The 25,251-nt window shown below is 39.7% G+C and overlaps 1 protein-coding gene across 1 annotated transcript; it reads left to right on the top strand.

The window, feature by feature from the left end:
• The first annotated feature begins 3,735 nt into the window (after nucleotides 1-3,735).
• LOC121371219 (B1 bradykinin receptor-like) lies at nucleotides 3,736-4,947 on the top strand. Its single transcript, XM_041497368.1, has one exon. The coding sequence runs from the start codon at nucleotides 3,736-3,738 to the stop codon at nucleotides 4,945-4,947; it is 1,212 nt and encodes a 403-aa protein (XP_041353302.1).
• The last annotated feature ends 20,304 nt before the right edge of the window (nucleotides 4,948-25,251 follow it).

Here is a 25,251-nt window from a genome sequence, read left to right as displayed (position 1 = left end):
TGTACTAGGTTAAATTTCATTTTATTTCCTAAAATATTTTTATTCGTATGCACGAAATTATCTGAAGGCAAAGTCCAGTTTGGGCTTCTGAAAAATATTCAGACGACCAGAAACACCTTGAATATACATATACTGATAATCTAAACAACAAAATATATCTAATATGTAATCAGTCGGAAACATCTTACAATGCAGCAAACATCTAGGGATCTTTTAAATGCACCTTCCCACAGAGAGAACAGCACACTCAGACAGACAGACAGACAGACAGACACATTCTTTATTTACGTCTCACCTTGTGTACAGATTAAGATAAAAACAACAAGAGTTTAACAGTTATAATACAATACTACAGGAATAAAAGTATACAAGCCACTCGTATGGAGTAATGAGATCTTTCAAAACTATTGAAACACTAATAGAAATATTTTGTCAAATATTGTATTTACAAGAAGTAAAACTAAAAACCATAAAGTTTGATATACCAGTCGAGGGGTACTGGGTGTGATCATATAGGCGCACGGGGCTCACATTAGTTTACGAAACGATCGTAACGCTAAGATCATCTTAAGTGCATTGGCGTACGTGCTCTCATTAGTTTAGAGACGCAGACTGGCATTTGCCCGAATTAAACAAAACTACCCGAATTCGGATAACAACATTTATCATCAATTAAAGGCTTTTGTAGGAGATATCGCTGGCACTATAATTTGCGATATCTCCTCCGATATCTTCTTATAATCTTGATTGGTCAAATTTCAATCACAAGACAATGTTTCGTTACGTCACTGTGTTTGTTTCAGCGCTAAACCGACCATTAGTGACGTCACGCCACTGCCGTTCTGCTAGTTAACGAGTCTACTGCTGACATTCAACCCACATTCTGACGTTGTTTACAACTGTCTCAAATGAAAAGAATGATAATGGATGATAAAAAGAATACCCCTCTCGTGTCTTGTAATATCATAATTTATCAGCACTCGTTGATAAATTATAATATCACAAGACACTCTGGGAGTATCCTCTATTTATTCATATTAGCATTACTACCAAACAGCTATATAGGGTTGCATAGGAATCACTACACATTTTTACAAGGATTACAACTAATTTTGAATGTAGAATGATGGAAATACATGATAAAAACCTCCACATTTTGCCAGAATATCTGTATCATTTTTGCCCGAACTTGAGGTTTCTCTCCAGCATTAAGGGGGCAGTTGCCCCCCCCCCCCCCCCCCCTGTCTCGTAAGCTTATGGCTATACCGATTGCGGTAGATCCCGCCTCCACTGTAAGATCGAATAACAAAATCATGAAGGTACTGAAGAACTTATAATTATCTCCACAAGCCAGTCTAATGGTCATTGACGAGGTTGTCGTGCATTTTCATACGTATCTTTGTCATCCACTTTGTATATATTATTAGGAAGACTGAAGGGGCGGAACGTAATCCAGTGGTAACGCGTTCGCCTTATGTGCGGTCTGTCTGGGATCAATCCCCGTCGGTTGGGCCGTTGGGCTGTGTTTCGTACCCGCCAGTGCATCACGACTAATGTTAAATGCCGTTGTATGTGTTGTCCTTTCTGTGAAAAAATACATGTAAACGATCCCTTGCTAGTAATAGAAAAATGTAACGGGTTTTCTGTCTACGGCCATGTGTCATAACTGCCAGATGTCTGGCATCCAATAGCCAATGATTAATAAGTCAATGTGCTGTAGTGATGTCGTTAACAATATAAACTTTAACTTTTTAGGAAAATGCAAAGGTGACAGCCCCTCCACCACCATTACGCCGTGTACACTTGTGACAATGTTGCTATTTTTAATGTCACACACTTCCACCTCTAATGACGTAAATACATTTAATTCTACATTTGACGTGAATAGTATCATACATTTATTTGCAATCCTAGGTATAGTGTTCTATACTGAACCAAAAAAAGAAAAGAAAAGAAAAAAAAAGAAAAAAAAAAAAAAGAAACACGAATATTACTTCCATTATTTCTTTTCTTGTTATTATTATCATTATTTTGAATTAATTTTTAAAAATTCATTTTGAATCCCAGTAGTTTTGGTGTCTATTAACCAATCAGTAGGTGTCTTGTGGATATTTAAGGCCCATTGTGACAGTCTGTTGATGGAATTAATTTTATCGTGAAAAATAATATACATTAAAATACTCGCATTTCTTTTATATTCAGTATAGTTTAGCCTGTTGACAGTCATTCTTGAAAGTACTCACGCTCGTGTGAAGCATTCTTTATACTCTGGTACTATTTTGAATGCTTACTCACCTTTTGCGAACACCTGGGTATCACAGTTTTGACAGTGATTCATAAGTGCATGTCATCATAGCTTCATTTATTCCAATGAACACTACCACATACTACTTTCGATTTAGTAAACTAGTCTGGGAGTGGCAGTCCTCTTTGTGGCTAGCAAGGGGGATGTATTGTCCACTAAAGGATCTCGTCGCGAAAGGCTGTCCTCTTATAGACCAGGCACAAGATATATAGATATTCATGCAACCAACCACTATTTTTTTCCAAATGCCCATTCGACACTGCAATGTGCAGCACCGGCAGGCTGGTAGGTACAGGGTTCAACCCAGAGCGAGTTCTTAAGGTCTCAGTGGGTATGTGCAAGGCCACAACACCCTCTTCTCTGTCACTAACCACTAACGAACTAACAATCAACCCACTGGCATGGACAGAAATCCCAGATAGCTGAGGTATGTGCCCAGGACAGCGTGCTTGAACCGTAATTGGATATAAGCACGAAAATAAACTTGAATGAAGTGAAATGTGCAGCTATACGGCCTTTATCGCGGATGACAGTTTTGTCGTTCAGATTTGCCATTGGATCACCTTCTTCTCTTTTACAAGCTACACCAATAGTCCAATTTTTAAAATTAATTAGCTATTTTCTGTGTGAAGTGGTGTCTCGATGATGAGCCTCTCAGATTGTCTTAATCTCCTTCACAAGTTGGACACCTGTGTCTGGATAAAATACTCAGATTGTCTCAATCTCCTTCACAAGTTGGAGACCTGTGTAGGATGTGTGCTACATTTCTATGTCTTCCTGACCACAGCTGCAAGTTAGTGGAGGTGCTAACTTGAACTTGTTTGTCATCAAATTTAATTGGCTTGTTGATGAAGAAGAAGGGAATGTTTTATTTAACGATGCACTCAACACATTTTATGTACGGTTATATGGCGTCAAACATATGGTTAACGTCCACACAGATATTGAGAGAAGAAACCCGCTGTCGCCAGTTCATGGGCTACTCTTTTCGATTAGCAGCAAGGGATGTTTTATATGCACCATCCCATAGACAGGATAGCACATACCACGGCCTTTGATGTACCAGTCGTGGTGTACTGGATGGAGCGAGAAATAGCCCAATGGGCGCTTCTTGATGATGTCATGGTACTGATACCGCGCGAATTAGTAATTTAAACTCTCTAACTGACATATTACTTTAATCTGAATTTTATTGTTTATTTTTCAGACTGCTGCTGTCGCAACTGTATAGCCCAGAAAACACAAACAGCAGATACTGAAGTTTGAAATAATTACAGACAGAAGAACAACTTTGTGAAAACCTGGACGTTGTTTGGAATTAAAATAACATTTAATCTGATATCAACAGCTGGACGTTTAAAATGAATCCTGTTTTAGCTGTATTATATCTCGTTCAGATGCTAAATTCTCGAATGTTTGGTTAATATAAAATGTCTCAAGCACTAACTCACGAAACCAACATGCTTTCCTCATTCAACCTAACATACGCCACAGAATATCTTCTGATGGATCAGGGCAATGGCACGAGGCAGCTGCAAATCCTGCTGGATATCCAACACGACCAGAGCCTCAACAGTTCTTCTACCGCCGAGGAGACCATCTTGATGAACCCTCTGTCCAACCCGGCCTACGTTGTGATGCGACGCATCCAGACCGTGCTCATCCCCGTCGTGTGTGTTGTGGGGATGATCGGGAACATCCTAGCGTCGGGAACGTTCCTGAATCCAGTTCTGAGGAACACATCGTGCTGTCTGTACCTGGCCGCCAAGTCCATCGGCGACATGGGGTTCCTCCTCTCCCTCTTCGTCATCTGGCTGTACCGCATACGGGTGCCCTTCCTGTTGTTCGAAGGAGTCTGCCACGTGACCGTCTTCTTGACCTACGTCTGCGGGTTCCTGTCCGTGTGGTTTGTGGTGATCATAACCTGCGAGAACTTCATCCGGATATCCCAGCATTCTAAGATCCCCACCTTCTGCACGAGGAAGACGGCTCTGCTCGTGATCACGTGCTTCGTTTGCTTCTCTCTCGTCTTCTACAGCTTCTCCCTGTGGACCACGGGCGTCGTTTCCATGGGAATGACTTCGCACTGCACGTCGCTGGACCGGTTCTCCGACCTGTTGTCGGTGATGACGTACGTCGACACGACCATAACGTTACTGTTGCCCTCCTTCATCGTCGTCTTCTTCGTCCTCGCCATCATGCTCAGCGCCTTCAAGGCCTTCAAGAGGAGGCAGAGACTGGGCGGGATAGGTCAACCCAGACGACGCAGATGCAGGTACCAAACACCGGAGGGCGAAGTGACCAAATTCCTCTTTGCGCTGTCTCTGATATTCTTCCTTCTGCACACGCCTAGCCACGCGATACGGATTAAACTGATCGTGTCTCACTACCTTGGAAATATTCAGCCGACGCTGGTTGACTTGATACTTCAAAGGATATTCGAGCTACTTCTGTCCTTGAACTTTTCCGTGAACTGTCTGTTGTGTTATATTTTTGGAGACAACTTCAGGAAAGTGTTCAGACAAATGTACATGAAGTGCAACGACAAGAAGAAGAAATCAAAACACATGTATTACGAAATCTCGCAGATAACTCAAACGGGCCAATCCATGATGGAAACGTCTACAGTAATTGACAGTTAGATGGATAGTGTGCGTGCGCGTGCGCGTGCGCGCGCGTGTGCGTGCTTGCGTGTGTGTCTGTGTGCGTGCGTGTGTGTGTGTGAATAGGGACATGTTTTTTTTTCGCTATATCTATAGCTATATATGGGATAGGATGGAAATAATGGTGTCTAAACCTAGGTTTTCATGGTCAAGGAATATAATAATACCAGTTACAAGTGTCCGAGATGGTGGCCATCTTGGATTCCAAGATGGCCACCACAGTGTTTGGCTATATTTATGGGATGTGACGGTATATGCTCTTAATTTCATGCTCTTAATTAAATGCACTTAGCCCCGATGGGCAACTTGTTACGTGATACCTTTGCGCGACGGTCATCGAGCTTTTCTAATACACACCCCGCCAGCTGCGGAAGCCATGTGGCCAGTAGTTACGTAATACCTCTGCGAGTGCGGTTTCGGCGACCGTGATTTTGGCGACCAAGGCGTCAGTAAGTCTGGCGATCAAAGAGGAAAATGCGTCTCTGGGAGTTGGGGATATATCACTTGATAGGGGAAGACCGCCTTGTACCCCCAGGCGATATTCTGGTTTTATAATAAATAGCTATTTTTTTTGAGATATCGAGGAGAACCATAGGAAGGTATCCCGGGGGAACGTTGTCCGTCCGGACTTTGGTAAATATATTATTTCTGCTCTGTGTATAACCTTGATGTGATTGATGTGACTTTAAATATTTTAATACTGTATTATACCAATATTATTTAGACGGTGCTGCCGGTCATCTGACGCAGTATTCTGTAGGCTCACCGTTCTGATATATATATATATATATATATATATATATATATATATATATATATATATATATATATATATATATAAAGCTTAGCCAGTCATCCTAGAGGACCTAGGTAAACTGTAGGTTATTGTCTTTATTGTGATAGCTACCAGTATTAATTCTGAATTACAAGGTTATTGAATGAGTAGTTAGGGTTAATTAAAAATTAACCAGCTAGGAATAGTGTTGTAATTCCTTTATTAATTAAGTTCCCCTGGAAGTGTTTCTCCATTATCACACGTGTGTGTGTTAGCATTTCTCAATTATCACACGTGTGGGTGTTGTGTCACGGTGAAGTGATTAGCATATTGTGTAAATTAGACACCTAGAGATTAACTAATTAAGTGATCAGTTCTGGGTTGTTATTATTGTTGTTATTAATTAACTACTGCGGCAGTACATTTGTCAGCGTAGGTTAATACAGATTCCAAAGTGTATTTTGTTTTGTTGTGTTTTTTAGTGGACTAACGTGCTATAATAATATATACTTTATATAAGATCGTATCTCTGATCATACCTAGACGAGCCATACTAGGGTTTAACCGCCCGTTACAGAGAGATCTAATAGATATACAGTTAGGAGAGATATTTTGATAACCGTGTTTCATTCAGTTACGGGTATTATAGGATCCCCGTGACATGAGACTATGGCTATATGGGATAGGACGGAAATAATGATTCTAAACCTAGGGTTTAAGGGTCTAGCAGTAATGGGTAAGGATAACGAATGCCTGAAATAAGTAGATTAAATGGGTCCACGATTTCGGGGTGGGGGGTAGACTGTATATATTAAGCCAGTTTTTTATGACGATCTTTGTGCGAGCTGAACGTGAGGCCGACTGGCCACTACATCTATATGCAGTCAAAGAAATGATGCCGTATTTCTTTGCTGCGGGACATCACCACTATGCCCGTTACGGCCTTTATTACCTGAGGTCGATGGAACGTCTCCCCGGTGACATCTTGCATAGTTTCCTGAAAGGGGACCATGTCATGAGGCATAAACCCGGTCTCTGGAACGGTATCTGGTCAGACATGTTTATAGAGAGCACCTTTATGAGATACGGCCACGGTGCTAGAGGCATCATAGGGATCACTCTCAAGCCGTCTGCACTCAAACGATGCGCTCTGAGCATGCATACATGCATCAAGATTGTCAAAGGTGTTGCAGACATATCTAGAGGATACAAGGAGGTTGAGGTCACGAGTCATAAAGAAGAGAAACCATCTAGGATCCACGGAGACAACCAAGACAGGTCAAAGATTCGAAAGAAGCTGCAATTATGTATACAGCCACTGGATAATGACGGCCATCCAAAAGGCCTGGTGAACATCCAAACCGGACAGATACAACCAGAGTCTGTAAATGTAGAGCACGTTGTTGACATAGGCAAGGCACAGATGATCGCTTTTGAAAGTAGTCTGCCATCTGGCTTCAATGCCCCTCTATCCAACAAGGTTGTCACGATGGCCATCACGAAGAAATCCATCAAGGTTGGGGGCAAAGATGTATACGATGTCAATCTGATATACTCACGTGTGTTGGGGCTTCAACAAACACGAGACATTGACTTACCAACAGTTCTCAAACATGAACATGCGCATAGCGTCAGCAAAGTCTACACTGAAGAAAAAGCTCCAAGTGTTAGTTTCTTCACGTGTTGTTCAGAAGGTATAAGCTGTTATAATTGACGGTTGCGCTATCCTCTGGTGTGTCCATTGGCCATGTAAGGGTACAGTCAAAGACTTTGTGGACAATGTGTGCAGCTTCATCATCCGTCGAATGTCGCAGGGGGATGTCTATCTTGTATTTGATCGGTACTTCGATTTCAGCATCAAAGGCACAACACGGACAAAACGGTGTGGTCAGCAAGCCAGTAGACACCATCGCCTAACCCTCCAAAGTCCTCTCCCACCACAAAAGGTCGTCCTAACTATAGCGGACAACAAAGTTCAACTCATCAACTTGATATGCACAGAACTGCTCAACAGAGGGGAAAAGATGAAGAACAAGCTCGTCCTAATTGGCCAAGACCCTGTACCAATGGAAGTCAGCTGCGATGTCCTGAGACAGAGGGAAGATCTAGAGAACTTTCATGAAGACGCAGATGTAATCATGGTTCATCAAATGTCGAAGCTGGCAGAAGAAGGTGCAACGGCGATGATACAGACGTCTTCGTACTGCTCCTACATTTTTACCACAAACTTGATCTCACGTGCGGTCTAACAATGGAATCTACTCATTCTGAAAGAGCCTTGGTTGACATAACAGCATCTGCCAAAGAGCATGCTAAAATAGCTCCACAGCTTCCAGCGATGCACTGCCTTTCTGGGTGCGATACTGTTGCGCAACTGTTTGGCGTTGGCAAATCAACTGCCATCAAGATGCTTCAGGCCAGTCAAACACTCGAATGCTTGGGTGAGTTTGATGCTCCAATGTCAACTATTATAGACGAAGCTACCAAATTTATCGCGAAGTGTTATGGGTGCACGACTACTGCAGACATGTCCGACACTAGGGTACAAGTATGGCCCCGGAAAATGGGGCAAAAGAACATGACAGCAGCGCCAAAACTAAAGACACTGCCGCCAACAAGCCAAGCATTCGTAGAAAATGTTCGACGTGCTCATTTCCAGACAGCAATTTGGAAGGCGGCCCTTCAATCAAAGCCTCCCATCATGAATCCAGAAGAATACGGGTAGGCGCGAGAGGAAACTTCCAAGTCTCTTCTTCCTGTTCCAATACCCACAGACGTTGCACTTGCTCCACCACAAATTCTGGAGTTAATAAGGTGTGGTTGTACTTCAGGCACCCCATGTAGAACAGCCCATGTAGAACAGCGCTCATTTACCATGCACTTTCTTCTGTGCATGTCATAGAGATTCAAATATTATTGCCATAATGAACGTACAAAACAGGTAGAACATGACATTGACAATGACGAGACCGACGAGGAGACTGCTGATGACGCCGACGATGACTGACCTCTGTTACGTACTTCGTGCTTCTAGTCCTTATAATGGTACCAGCTATTATCCAAAATGTTGGTTAGAAATAGAATCCACTCCTATCTTCATAGATTTCATGTTAATACAAACTGTCCTATCCCATATAGCCATAGTCCCATAAATATAGCCAAACACTGTGGTGGCCATCTTGGAATCCAAGATGGCCACCATCTCAGACACTTGTAACTGGTATTATTATATTCCTTGTCCATGCAAACCTAGGTTTAGACACCATTATTTCCATCCTATCCCATATATAGCCATAGATATAGCCAAAAAACTGATTTCGGTGATGGCCGACTTCATTTGCATATTATGCAAATTGCCCAAACCTGACAGGATGTTATCACTTGGATTATTGTTCAGCACCCTTCAAAGATATAAAAACCGCAAAAAAAACTTTATAGGAACGCAAGTGCAAGGTTATCTGGAAGTCTGCAGGACTATTTTGGGGTTTTTGGTGGATGGTATTTTGTGTTGGTTTCGTTTTGTTCTCAGGTGGGTGTTGTTGTTTGCTTTTTTTTCGGGGGGGGGGGGGGGGGGGGGGGGGGGGGGGGGGGGGGGGGGGGGGGGGGGTAGGGTTGGGGTTTTTTTGTTTGTTTTTTTGTTTTTGTTTGTTTGTTACCGGGGTTGAGGAAAAGTGGAAGTTGCCGGGTTCGCATGAAAGTACTGGCTTCAAAGCAAACGAGAGTGAACTCAGGACTCTGGGCGTAGACCAAAGGCTGCTATACAGAGTTGTCGCTCATGAACCATTAGCCAGATACCAAAGCCATGAGCCCTAACCTACTGGCCTCGGTGGCGCGTTGTCAAGCCATCGGATATAAGGCTGGTAGGTACAGGGTTCGAAGCCCGGTACAGGCTCCCACCCAGAGCGAATTTTAGTGACTCAATGGATAGGTGTAAGACCACTACACCCTATTATCTCTCACTAACCACTAAGCCACTGTCCTGGACAGACTGCCCACATAGCTGAGGGGTGTGTGTGTGTGTGTGTGTGTGTGTGTGTGTGTGTGTGTGTGTGTGTGTGTGTGTGTGTGTATGTGTATGAACCTTAATTGGATATAAGCTCGAAAATAAGTTGACAAAAATAAAAATGAGCCCTAAACAAGTTGAATTAATATGTGTTCGTTATGGGGTAACACAAATGTACTGGAATGAACAGAATAGACGAGCTACCTGTGTTGCTGTTAGATATGCCGTCCATAATAGTATACGGGAAATAGCGAAACCAGTTATATTGTTGTAAGGTAATTGTGAAACACGTGTACAGGACACGGGGTTCAGTTTTTATGTCGTTGTTTTGTTTGTTTGTTTTTCAGTCATTTGGGTCGAAAATTAAAATAAAACAGATCATTACATTTAGTTGTGGGTTTTTTTAACAGAAATACAGAATCAAGTGGACTTATTACAATCACAATTTTCTCTCTCTCTCTCTCTCTCTCTCTCTCTCTCTCTCTCTCTCTCTCTCTCTCTCTCTCTCTCTCTCTCTCTCTCTCTCTCTCATATCTTTTCTCTCTCTCTCTGTATGCGTCTCTCTCCCACCCTCCTTCTCTCTGTCTTTCTCCCTCCCTCCATCCCTCTATCCGTCTCTAACTCCCCTCTGTCGCTCTCCCGTCCTATCTTTCTTTGTATCTCATGGTGGAAGAATTAATATAAAGATCCACATTTGAAGAACACTTCAAGGCTACCTGTGCAAACATCTCACATCTAAATTAATGTGCTCTGGTGGGTTCGTTAAACAAAACAACCTTCGTCGTTTCTTTTTTTCAATGTTTTAAACCTAGTGTGTTGTTGTGTCATTGCCGCTGTTTGGCGCTCGGCAGAATTGTGAAGGAAATTTTTAGTTTGTTTTGTTTGGCGACACTACTAGAACGCATTGATTTATTAATCATCGGCTATTGAATGTCAAACATTTGATAATTTTGACATATAGTCTTAGAGAGGAAATCTGCTACATTTGTGTTCCAATAGTAGCAAGGGATATGTTATATGCACCATCCCACAGACATAATGTATAACACAGCTTTTGATAGATCAGTCGTGGTGCACTGGCTGAGACAAGAAATAACCAAGTGGGCCACCGATGGGGATCGATTCCAGACTGACACCCCACCAAGCGAGCGCTTTACCACTGGGCTACGTCTCGCTTCGTATTTGCGAAGGACTGTTTTAGTTATCGACACACTCCACACATTTTTATTGCGGATATATGATTAAGGACCACACAGATAATAAGAGCGGAAACCTGCTGCCACCACGCAATGTGCTACTTTTTCCAATTAGCAGCAAATGATCTTTTATATGTAGCATACCACATACAGGGTAGTACATACCACATACTTTGTGGTTTGTGGTGCACGTGTGTTATATACTAATACGGTTACAACATTAATGATAAATTCTAAATATTTTCTGAGCATCTCATGCCATTTGCAAAATGATGTTTTGAGCAACAAAACGATGGTTGAGCAATGGAGTGGTGAGTGTTTTACGTGATACTAGATGTAATGGCGAGAAAGTGTTACATCTCAGATGATCACTTTACATGTAGTATACAAACATTTATTACCTTGTAGATAAATTTCATGCGTTTTGATTGGTCAGTAGCCAAGGCATACCACAAGTACACGGTCTCATTTGCGGGAAAATACAGGATTTGCGGAAAATATAGAATTTGCTGGGGTATACAAAATGTCACGTGACTTGTTCGACTGGTTGTACGAAAATACAAACTGCTGACGAGACCGACGGCATTTTCTGGAACACGCCTCACTGATTAAATTTGTTAAACGACTTGAATACATTATGAATGGGAATACCACGATTCAGTAAATTTTAGTTTTACTGTTTATTTGATGATTTCTTGAGCACGTTTGGCCAAAAAATGCTAGATTGTAGTTTTTCGCGTATTAAAAGCTAATGCTAGAATATAGTTATCAGTTATCGTGTTAGAACTAGGGCTAATTATTATGAACATATTTTAAGTAATAACTCGACATGCTTCTTACAGGTTCTACAAGATAGTACAACACGACAAATATTTTTGTTTGGCTGCGTGTGTTCAAATTTGTTTTCCCGATACGATTACAACATAATCGTAAACGTTTAAAACACGTAAGATAATAAGGCGCTAAGATTTGTCTCCCTTTGTGAAACAGATCTCGAAATGGTTTTGGGGTAAAACCTCCCGGAATCCTTGTTAATACCCAAACAGCTAACTAAAAAACTGTAAATACCTTGTATAGTAACTAAGTTATTTGTTTACAAATTTAAAAAAAAAAAAAATCCAATATATTTGAAGGAATTTGATGTTATGTTATGTTATGTTATTATTAAACTCAAACTCAAAATGTGTGTGTACTTTATTTAAAAGTTTGACTGTTAGTGTAATTTTAGTTTACTTATTAGAAAAAAGATCTGAAAGGTAATAAATTCGTTATGCGGGTTTTTGACAGAGCGTACGGGATGGTACGCCCCTCCAAAATTTTGAAAGGGTGTACTATCCCGTACGCCCCGTCAAAAACCCGCGTAACTAATAGTATTGTTAGCTGGTGGTTGGAAAGCACGAACACTAATTGCTCCTGTTCGAGTCGATACACCCTATCATACAGAAGCCTTGTGTTTGGATCGTCCGCTATATGGTCTTCTTCTGGCCACAGACCACAATTAATTACGCTATATGTTTCTATATAGCCTTAGTGGCTATAACATTTTTATTAATATCAGCAAGCCCATGGATTTTTGTATGTACCTTTGCCTGCCTGGGGGACACATACCCTGAAAATGACAACCCCTGCTGTCCAGCTCTTTCTCCCAGGATATTGGTTTAAACAAACACCCACCAAACCTGGCCGGAGTACACCCATTTTACACCAAAAAAAACACTACCTTTGCATGGGCCAGCATTACCACAAACAAGTCTTCAATGTCAACAAGTTATACATGTTTACAAACTACATGTTGATCATCACATTGTTTTTGCAATTACCATAGTTTGACACCCGATAGCCGATGTAGTTTTTTTTGTACTGGGATGTCGTCAAACATTCACTCATTCATTTGCTCTCCCCTGTCAACTTCAGTCAAATAGTTGACACTTCATAGCTGTCTGCCATGAAATACTCACAGTCAAACAGCAGACTACTTGCGCTGACAAATTTCCGGATGGGAAGATAACTGTGATCTCAGGCCTATCAGATGGATCAAGGCAACGGCACGAGGCAGCAGCTGCAGATCCTGGTGGATATTCAACACGACCAGTTCTACCGCCGAGGAGATAATTTTGATGAACCGTCTGTCCAACCCGACCTACTTTGTAATGCGACGCATCCAGACCGTGCTCATCCCCGTCGTGTGTGTTGTGGGGATGATCGGGAACATCCTTGCGTCCGGTAACGTTCGTGAATCGGTACAAAGGCGACAACAAGAAGTACCGATGAAGGTAAAAATAATATACACTGAATTGTATAACAGATTGTGTCACCATTGAAATAAAGGAATGTTTTATTTAAGGACGCACTCAACACATTTTATTTACGGTTATATGGCGTCAAACATATTGTTAAGGACCACACAGATAATGAGAGAGGAAGCCCGCTGTCGCCACTTCCTGGGCTACTATTTTCGATTAGCAGCAATGGATCTTTTATATGCTCCATCCAACACACAGGGTAGTACATACCACGGCCTTTGATATACCAGTCGTGGTACACTGGTTGAAACGAGAAATAGCCCCTCAGGTTTCCTCCCTGAATATATGTGTGGTCCTTAACCATATGTCCGACGCCATATAACCGTAAATAAAATGTGTTAAGAACGTCGTTAAATAAACCATTTCCTTCCTTCCTATCATAACAGGGACAGGACGTAGCCAAGTAGTAAAGCGCTCCTCTGATGTGCGGTCGGTCTGGGATCGAATGTCGTCGGTGTAACCATTCGGCTATTTTTCGTTCCAGCCAGTGCAGCACGACTGGTTTATCAAAGGCCGTGGTATGTACTATCACGTCTGTGGAGTTGTGCATATAAAAGATCCTCTGCTACTGACTGAAAAATGTAGCAAGTTTTCTCTCTCAGACTATATGGTAAAATTACCAAATGTTTGACATCCAATAGCCGATGATGAAAAAATCAATGTGCTCTAGTCGCGTCGCTAAACAAAACAAACTATAACAAACTGCACTGCCCTCTCTCCTCATAGTTTTCTGTTCATATCCATGTCCCTGTCCTTGTCTCACTAACTTGTCCCTGTCCTTGTCTCACTAACATGTCCCTGTCCTTGTCTCGCCAACATGTCCCTGTCCTTGTCTCACTAACATGTCCCTGTCCTTGACGTGCCCATGACATTAGCATTTGCTGTGGGCCTCGTCTACACATTACGAATCGTGTTCAGTCGTTATTGTTTTTGCAATACTACATAGCCTACATGTACTATGTTCGCCAGGTAGTTTCTAAAGCATTAAAAAGTAAATAGGAAATATTCAATTACACTGTTTGAAAACATTTTAAATCTTTGTCTGCGAATAATAAAACATTCATAAATATTTCCGTTATTTTCATTTTTTTTTTAAATGTTATAATCATCACCTCAAAAGAGACAAATCCCCTGATCCCTATGATATTACTAATGCGAATAAATGAGATGAAAGACAGTACATTTGATACTAGTGTTGCTCGAGATATTTAATTGTGACAGGGGGAGGGGTAGTTATTTTTTGCCACATCTGTTAGTAACCAGCACCAGTTGGTTTTTCTTTTATATAATGATACTAATTCCGTTGCTGCTCATCTAGCAAAAAGTATCAGTATCATTAGTTATAAGAGAACCGTCGAGGATCAATAGTTTCCAACCGTGTACTATATACTTTTGTACTCAGTTATCAAAAAATCCTGACCTTCACCGAACAGTCTATATTCGACATTTAAAAAAACAGACTTTCCTAAATCTGCATCGATTGTCCGACTAAAATTAACTTAAATATGAATGATCAAACTGGTGATGAAGACCGTGTCTCTGCACAATGCAGAGTCGAAAGGGTGTTAGCAAAATAGTGGTTGATTGAAAGAATATCTATCTAAGTTTAGGTCTGTTGGAGGACAGTCACTTTCGAGGAGATTCTTCATTGCACAACTCCACAACTGGTGTAACAAAGGCTAAGATATGTACTATTCTGTCTGTGGGATGGTGCATATAAAAAATCCCTTGCTGCTAATCGAAAAGAGTAGTAACCCACGAAGTGGCAACAGCGGGGTTTCTCTTTCAATATCCGCGTGGTCGATAAAATGTGTTGAGTGCGTCGTTAAATAAAACAGTTCCTTCCTTCCTTCATTGCACACTACACAATTCTGACCGCCATAAAGAGGACTGCCATTTCTAGACTAGTTTAGAAAATCAAATCTAGCACACGACAGAGCTCATTGTAGCCAAGTCATTATGTAATCATGTGATGTGTTGTCTCAGTTCACCAAGTGTATTTATTTTCTTCACATTCGAATGCAAAAGGGGTAGGAATGGCTTTTCAAAAATCTCTCATTTGTACTTAAACCGCTTAAAATATGCTGCACATTTTCGGACATTGCGAGTTGTGATTCCTCAGTCACTTACTGAATTGTAACCACGTGCCGACTGACATTGGAGGAACGTCTTGGAATCAAAGGGATGTTCCAGACTGGACAAAGACAGACTTACACAGCTCATCAAATGAATGTCTCAAAGTCTGTCAGATTACGGGGCCGACACTGAAACTCTGGCGGAGTGCAAGACTAACCACGAAGTGGACGTCCAACTGCCATCACTAGAGGCCAAGACAGACTCCTTATCATTAGATCCCACTGTAATCGTCACGTCAGTGCAACTCAGCTAAAACATCAACTCCAATAAGCCACAGAGGGTCTGCACACAAACAGTTCGTAAGTTACTGTATGCTATTTTGTTAATTCCCCGTAGATCGTGCATTCCTTTACCCGTAACTGCAAGACATGACCAAACTCGGTTGGAATGGTGTTGGCGTCATCGGCGATGAACAAACGTTCATTGGTCCAATGTCATGTTTAGGGACTTCAATAACGGCCATGTAACAGTCAATAGGCTGCTAATGTTACCTCCTGATCGGTATGGAAGTAGGTCAATATTTGTGTGGGGTGGCATCACCATCACACGCAAAACAGATATCCACATTAGTCAAGGGAGAACCACGGGTCTGTACTACATCATCAGTCGTCAGGTTCTACTATTTACTCATCAAATCTAGACATAGCCTTGGCCAGCAATGTCGCATGACCTTTCGTCCATAGAACATGTGTGGGATATCCTGGGTAGGCTTATTCAGTAACATCAACAACCACCACAAACGTTGGTAGAATTAGGCAGAGTCCTGCAGGAAGAGTGGTATTAGGTTCCACAAGTGATAATAGGTCACCTTATAAGAACCATGCGACAAAATCGTAATGTATATATTGACGCTAGAGGAGAGCTAACATAATAATGACACCTTGTGAATTTCATTATTTCCACTCCTGACTTGTATTACATATATTGTGTTACATAACACATCCTTCATGCTGTTAAAACCAATGAAACCCAATGTATATGTAAGTGGTGCTGATGTTGAAATAAATGTCAAAATTATTTGAATGTTGGAGTTTTGGTAATTTTGGGGAATATCCCTGATTTTTTTTTAGCGGTATACACGTCTAATCCATGAACTATTCGTTCGTTTCTTCGTGTACAAATTTACATTTATATTAATTATTCAGGGTTTTTTGTTGTAAGATATGAACTATTATTCATTACTGACACATCCACTAAAGTAGCTGGCGTCGGCTAGGACACACTGGCGATCTACATACTAGATTTAGGTGTATCAGTATGAAAACATTCTGGGTAACAGGTATGTAGTAACGTGTTTATAATAATATTTTGTTTTACTATACTTTGTGTTTGAAATAACGGAAAATATATTCCTGTCACCAAACAAAAACTATGAGACAAAGTGTAATTCGAATGTGGTTAAACCGTTACACAACTTTTGCTTTTACGTTGTATAGGTAAACATGCATGCAAGCAGTGATCTGGAAAGCAAGAACAGTAATTAAAATGTACCCACATGCCATTTAATACAATATCGAAATGGATATTTTAAGGATCTCTCTCTCTCTCTCTCTCTCTCTCTCTCTCTCTCTCTCTCTCTCTCTCTCTCTCTCTCTCTCTCTCTCTCTCTCTCTCTGAGTGATATTTCAATCATATTCTGTAGATTACAGATATTAAAATCAACCGGGTTCATGTGATTCATTCTGTTTCAGTTGCTCTGCTCATCAAGACAATACTGACAAGCTGTCAAAGTATTTCACCTGATTCACACCGAACAACACCAAGAAGTGGCGAAGAAACTCGAAAACAAGACAGGAACATTCTGGAATCACTACCATTTTCAACCCAGTACTCGTGTGTCGCCAGCTGCAAGATGAATCCTCGCTGTGAGTCAGTCAGTTTTCATCGTCGAAATCTCGAATGTCGACTGCTAAGAACAATTGGTAAAAAAACGTACATGACAAAAGACAAACACATTGTTCTGATATATCAACATGGCCAGATGTTATTTCAGGTTCGTGTGCAAACTAGATTTGCCAAAACGAAACAACATGTTGGGTTGACAGAAGAAACCGTCCAATTTGTCATGTTCCACTGAAATGTCTGACGCTTAAAACACCAGATAATGGTACCGTGGAATATTTTGAATTGAACATGAGGAACTCCGCTCAGTTTAAATGTAATGCTGATTACACTTTGTGTGGTAGAAATCGTCTTTTAAAGTTTCAGAACAATAGATCATGGGAATAGTGGAACCATACTTGCTCACGAAATATCTGGTACTAGACCTGCAAGCACCTTTTGTGGCCCCGATTCCTTGACCGTTAAACATTGGTTCCATTCTAGAGATGATTGGAACAGTAATAAAGGAAGAATTTAACATTGACATGAAAATCGTCCATGCTGTTATGGTTATATTCCTCTGTTATAAATGTATACAGTACATTTTGTATTGCGGCAATTTATAATTTCTTTTGGTAATTTAGTTGTGTGCTTATAGTTTGTAGGGTAATTTTTGGTTTTGCTTTATTGGTTTTTGATTGATTGCAAACATATTTTATTGTACAAAGAACAAAAGAATTAGGCACAAGTTTGATAAGACGTATTTTAATTTTATTCTAAACGTTGTTCTCTCATATGCTGTTGGTATTACGTAATTTTATAAAATACATGTTTTGCACACTTATAAAATCTCTATACATATATTGATGTTATATATTGTCATACACGACTATTTGAAATGTGTGTGTGTGTGTGTGTGTGTGTGTGTGTGTGTGTGTGTGCGTTTTAACTGTCTCCTTTAACATTTTTAGCAAACAACAAACAAATGTGAATATTTTAATATATTTTTTCATGATAAAATTAATTCGGAAAATAGACTGTCGAATGAATGAATGAATGAATGAATGTTTAACAACGTCCCAGCACGAAAATATACTTCGGCTGTTGGGTGTCAAACTATGGTAAATGCAAAAAGTAAGTGATGATCAACATCACTATGAAAATTCAATAGTGAAATTAAAATACAGTGTAAAGAACTGTGCAAAAAGTACAAATATCACAGATAGGCAAAATTAACAATTATTTGGAAGATCATAAACATATTTTAAATGTGGTATGCTTATTAACTTATCGAATAAAGCTTTGACATTATCTATCCCGTTCTGTCGTTTCTGTCCTGGAAAAGAAATACGTTACGTTTCTAGACTGTGTCACCTCAAACATCAATCTTCACATAATGTTATCAAGGCCATCGATCATCATCAATATCAACCTCAACATTCTGGGCAGTCAATTGAGGATGTCAGTATGATCGCTTGCTTAAACTTCCAGCAGATACAGCGACGTCTATTACTATATCGTTATCACCAATATCATCATCATCATCATCATCATCATCATTATCATCATAATTCTGCAGTGGTAACTTAGGACTGTTAGAAGTCAACAGGACCGTGTGCTTAAACCTTAAGCAAATATGATCACATCTGTTACCATACCATAATTATCATCAACATGGAGGGGCAACCCAAGCTTATAAACTGTGTCACCAGGACATCGTGATTGAGCCTTTATTAGAAATAAGCACGCCAATTACTATACTATCATCATCATAATCGGCAGCAGCAGAGAAATAAGGTGGTTAAATCTATGACAATGTGTCGTTAGTGGCAAATTACATTGGGCATATATCAAGTGTGGACTCGCAGAGAACATGTACTTGATTTACTAAACTATTGTCCCCCGTTTGTTGAAGCCAGGACAAATGCTAGCGACGGTCGTATTGCAAGAAAGGAACTTTGTAGCATTGATTTATGATGCCTCCCCCCCCCCCCCCCCCCCCAAGACGAAATCACAAGCCAGGGTGAGACCTTTCCCAATGGTTAAGTACTCACCTGATACGCGGTGGGTCGCGGATCGATTGCAACGGTGGGCCCATAGGGTTATTTATCGTTCTAGCCAGTGCACCACGACTGGTATTGCAGTCCGTAGCAAGTGTTATATCATGGCTGTGGGACGGTGCATACAAACTATCCCTTGCTACTTATGAACAAATATATTGCCTTTCCTCTCTAAGAGTGTGTCAAATTACCAACTGTTTGAGATTCAATAACCGATGATTAAATGAACTGTCCCAGGTCGACTTTTCCACCACCTTGAGTGTACTCTGTCTATTCCACATGACCAAATATGATGGAGTCTTATAATCTTACACGAAGAGGTTCTTGTGAACCATACAATGTACTAAACTCCGCAAGTACCAAAGTTTCAAAAAATTGAAAAATAACCTGGACATATTTAATTACACTCAATAAAAGATTTTAAGTCTTTGTTCGCAGATGATAAAAAAAAAAAAAAATCATAAATATTTATTTCATTTTCATAAAAAATGACATTATGGCCAACACCTCAAAAGAGACAAAATCCCTAGTCCCGATTATATTACTAATGAATATCAAATGAGTTGAAACCAAATGCATTTGATATTAAAGTAGTGTCGGAAATATAATGAAAATGGTTTTCGTCAATTATTTCTTTCATATTAAACAGACAAGTAAATATTTTGTAAATATTTATTTAAGGTTACTCTACGTAATTTAGCATTTACTTGTTTTGGATCTCATTGATGTACAAGGTGGTGTTTACTCTTGAAATTAAAATAAAGAGGTTAGTAAACAGGTGAGTGTGATCTTCATTGGAACAGACTATAACACATTTTGATAATTTTGTTAATTTCATTTACCCTTAAACTTTTAATTTGAAACTGCAAGTTAACTGATATTTAGAATTGCAGCATAAATTATTAATTATGACGATCATATTTAGTGAATATCAATTCAATATAAGTACTTTAGAAATTTACACAATCTTGCAACCACGTAAAGGTGCTATATCATAGGTATATGTGGCCATCCGTTTGCGATAAAGGTTTTCCAATAAAAATGTATTTGTTAATAGTAGATAAGATTATTTATTATAATCATTTATGGGCATACAGTGTATATAATAAAACAATTATTTGCAATAGCTATCATTATACAACTTTGAGATAGCACCTATAATACCGGTATAATAGGTCACACACTCACAATGGTTCTTGACAGTTTTGCTCAGAAGTTACTTATAAATGTCTACACATATTTTGTTTTGGAGAGGGATAAGAGTAAAGTGTCATCAGAAACGGTCCCTTAAATATTGTAAAAGCAATGAAACTGGCACATGTTCATCAAAATCTGTTATAGTCTGTTCCAATAAAGAGCACACTTCACCTGTTTACTGACATCTTTCTTTCAATTTCAAGAGTAAACACCACCTTGTACATGAATGAGAGCCCAAACAAGTAAATGCTAAATTAGGTAGACTATAATTAAATAGATATTTACAAAATATTTACTTTGTTTAATATGTAAGAAATAATCAACGAAAAACAGTTTTATTATATTTCCGACAGCACTTTAGTATTGCCAGAGATATTTAACTGTGAGAGGGGTTAGTCATTTTATGTCATATCTATTAGTAATTGGTAACTTATGTCGTGTTCTCTTATAAATAATGATAATAATACTTTTGCTCATCGGTATTAGTATCACTATTTATAAGAAAACAATAGATACATGCATACATATATATATATTGAGACGTTTTATGAGATAAAAAAGAGAGAGAAGCTTTTATCCCCTAAATATGTACGTTTATATCTCTGTATGTACTAGTGAACCCCGACATACATTCAATATGTAGATATACACACATCTATATATACTTACCAGTGACAGGTTTGCCCCATAATTCATGTACGTTAAGGGCCGATCACGTTGTTTTTTGGTACCACATATACTGTCTGTTAACTGAACACTCGTGGTGGTCTGGGGACTGCAGGCGACTTGATGCCTAAGGATCGAGTCCCAGCAAAAGCGTGAGACACTTTAGGATACCAAAAAGGATTTTATCCTCTCTTTCTGGTAATGTATATCTGTATTCACTAGTCAAATCCGACATACATACAATATATAGACATACATACGTAAATATATACATACATACCTAGCTCGAGTCACCTTCAGCAAACTTTTTGTAATGCTTTGGCAATCGTCGACAACCAAATTGTCGCAAACTACTGTGTCTAAAATGCAAATACTTTCCACAATCTGATATTACAGAGCGTTAGTTTGATTATTCACGAGTCCAGTCATTACATTAAACATGTTGTTAACCAGTACTAAAGCTACACGAAGAAACGCCCAATATAAATCATCCATAGTTCCAACGGGGCAGGACGTAGCCCAGTGGTAAAGCGTTCGCTTGATGCGCGGTCGGCCTAGGATCGATCCTCGTCGGTGGACCCATCGGGCTATTTCTTGTTCCAGCCAGTGCACCACGACTGGTGTATCAAAGACATATGTGCTATCCTGTTTGTGGGATGGTGCTTATAAAAGATCCCTTGCTGCTAATCGTAAAGAACAGCCCATGAAGTGGGTGGGCTTCCTCTCTCAATATTTGTGTGTTGTCCTTGAGGTTGCAGAGAAGTAAATTGACCAATGAGCGTCGTGTTGCCCACGAAGATAGTGCTTTTAAAATACACCCCCTATTTGAATAAAATAATTTATGAGTTTGAAAATAGGTAAGAAATTGGATCTTTGACAGGAATTGCACCTACATTTATGGTGCACAGTTGTGTTGAATGAGATCTCACTTTCCATGAGTGATTTGTACATACCGAGTATGAATACATGGTCGGGGTGGATAGACTTCCTAGCAGCCGTGAAATGGCAAAATGGGGGGTGCCTCCAAAAATAAGAGATTATTTCCAGATTTAGGTTGACATCACCCAGTTCAGACATACTTGCTGCACAAAACAAGGACTGGCCATCATCACTACATGTGTGATTCACCTGGGAAAATTCTCTTTTTCTATTTTTTTAAATTTATGTTAATATAGTGGACAGTGTGTTATGATTTACTTCGCTGCTCCTGAAGACACTCTTGACACATACCATTGGAATTCACACCACACTGGTTTCTAAGGTAATAATAACAATGTATTTGTATATTTCATAATTTTAATGGAGACAGAAATTTGCTGCTTTAATTTTTATAATTTATTACATAATCACTGATGTAATATGACCACAACAACAACAAATGTTAAGGTTGAGGTGAACTCAAACTGGGTATTGACTATGAAAAATCGTATATTGGCCAAGACTGAAAATATGCCAAATATGGGATGTGTAATTTGGACAGGCTGCCAAAAATGGACAAAAGAATGGATTATAACAAATGGAGTTATTCATGCAAAAATACCTGGTCGTCCAAAACACCAAACTTTTAAAGTACACCGACTCCAGTATATGCTCCACCACAATCACTTTGACATACCTCGTAGCATGGATGTATCGCATTTATGTCACCACTCGCTCTGTGTTAATATTGAACACTTGAGCCTCGAACAACATTATGTTAACAACAACTGTCAGCACTGTCTAAACATTGTCCCGAAACACTGCATCGGCCATCCAGATTATAGAGACTGTTTTTTCCTTCTTGGGGACAGGTATGTATGATCTGTTAGACATGGTGGTACAACTTCGGAGTCAAGTACATTCTTCTTGTAGGTTGTTCTTGCAGTACTGTTGTTTGTCGTCGTATTGCTGGTGTCGAACCTTGTGGAGATAATTTCTTCGGGATCTGTACAGAGTAGTTTTTTTTCCTAGTAGCATGATACCGGTCTTCACGTTCCCGAGCTTTCAGTTCTGCGAGGGCGTGTATTCTTCCAGTCAGTGGGGCTCCCACTAGTTGACATCTTGTAACAGTAGACTTTAGAATTCCTTTGTTGAGCATGTGGGCTGCACTGTGTATTCTTGCTTCAAAGTTGCGATAGAATGTCACTTGTTTCGGATTTGTTCTAGTATAAACCCGGTTGACACTTTCTACTTTTTGAGTGTTTGTATTGAGTTTTGTTTTAAGAACTGCCATTTTGCCGAATCGAAGTTCTAGGCATTTTCTTAGCAATTTCACTTTACCACAATGAAGAAGTTTATAGCCATCTAAGTCTTGATTGTTTTGTTTCAGGAAATCTTCTAAGGCATTGGGAACAGCTGGGTGAGGCCGAAGTAACCGCATATTGCCTGTCGTCCCCTGTGAATCGGTGACCACATATGAAGATGCACCTCGACTCGTTGATGGCTTAGCCACTGCATCAAAGTCTTCCCTGGACAGCCTGGTACAGGTAGGTGATTTGGTGGCATTTGGGAGCAGTGTACTTTCTTTTTAGTGATGGAATTTGTGACCAGTTACATATACATTTTTCTTTTAGGGGGTCTACCGAAAACGTTTTTTTTCTTGGCAGGGGGTTTCCCCATAATAATTTCTCAGTGTCAGTATATAAATTTAATTTTCTGTAGTCTGCCCCAGTGTGACAAAAACATGTTCTCACTTTTCAAAATTATCTGACTGACAAATAATCCTGCCTCTGGGAAAACATTTACCAGGTCCGCAGAATACCCCCCCCCCCCCCCCCTCCCCCCACTGAATACTTTGTCCTGGTATGCAGTAACAACACACTGAAACAACATGCTGTGTATGATGGTGGACTGTTTTACCCATCACCATCCATCAAGAGTCACCTTTAACACAAAAAGTTGTCCGTTTTACCCATCGCCATCCATCAAGAGTCACCTTTAACAGAAATAGTTGTCGGTTTTATCCATCACCATCCATCACCAGTCACCTTTAATACAAAGAGTTGTCTATCTTACCCATCACCATCCAACACGAGTCACATTTACACAAAGAGTTGTCTGTTTTATCCATCACCATCCATCACGAGTCAACTTTAACACAAAGAGTTGTCTGTTTTACCTATCACCATCCATCACGAGAGTGAAAACAACAAAATAATAATTTCTGTTCATACAGCAACAACGTCATCATGATATTTGGTGGCGAATAATAGCCAAACATCCACAATATCGTCGTCATAATAATTGATGGTAAATATTAGCAACACCTTAATAACAACGTCATGATAATTGACGGTAAATATTAATCACATATTAACAACAACGTCATGACAATTGATGGTAAATATTAATCACATATCAACAACAACGTCATGATAATTGATGGTAAATATTAATCACATATCAACAACAATGTGGTCGTGGTACTATCGAAATTTCCCCCACAGCGTCCTTACAAGGTCATAGCGCTACTCGAGGTGGAACATCGGCAAAACGTTGTGTAGGAGTAAAACTTTCACCATAACGTCATAGTGCTATTCCATGTTAAATATCGGCGAAACGTTGCATACAACGTCATAGTATTACTCTATGTTAAATATCGGCAAAACGTTGCACACAACGTCATAGTGTTACTCTATGTTAAATATCGGTAAAACGCTGCAGACAACGTCATAGTGTTACTCTATGTTAAATATCGGTAAAACACTGCAGACAACGTCATAGTGTTACTCTATGTTAAATATCGGTAAAACGTTGCACACAACGTCATAGTGTTACTAGTCTAGGGAGTTATGTTAATGTTTTGCTTTTTTTTTTGCTCAAGTTAATAAAATTGTGGTCTTATGTTCCCATGACCTACCTGAACTAAAAATCCATTGGTAGCATTTTTACCGACCACTATCATGTCAGCCATCTTGAAATTTAAAATGGCCCTCATTTTCATATAATTTCTTTATATATCTCCACTCCTATTTAACAAAGAAACATATTTTTGGGGTCTATTTAAACATATTATGTTAGTGAATTAATTTTTTTTTATTATTATTCATCTCACATGGCAACCATCTTGAAATTCAAAATGTTTTTTCTTTATCTTTACTCCCATTAAATACAGAAAAATAATTTTGATGTCATTTTACATCTATGA

The sequence above is a fragment of the Gigantopelta aegis genome, chromosome 1, assembly GCF_016097555.1.
Source record: "Gigantopelta aegis isolate Gae_Host chromosome 1, Gae_host_genome, whole genome shotgun sequence".
Taxonomy (NCBI): domain Eukaryota; kingdom Metazoa; phylum Mollusca; class Gastropoda; order Neomphalida; family Peltospiridae; genus Gigantopelta; species Gigantopelta aegis.
Note: the sequence above shows the minus strand (reverse complement) of the source record. Positions and strands in the feature narration are given on the sequence as shown.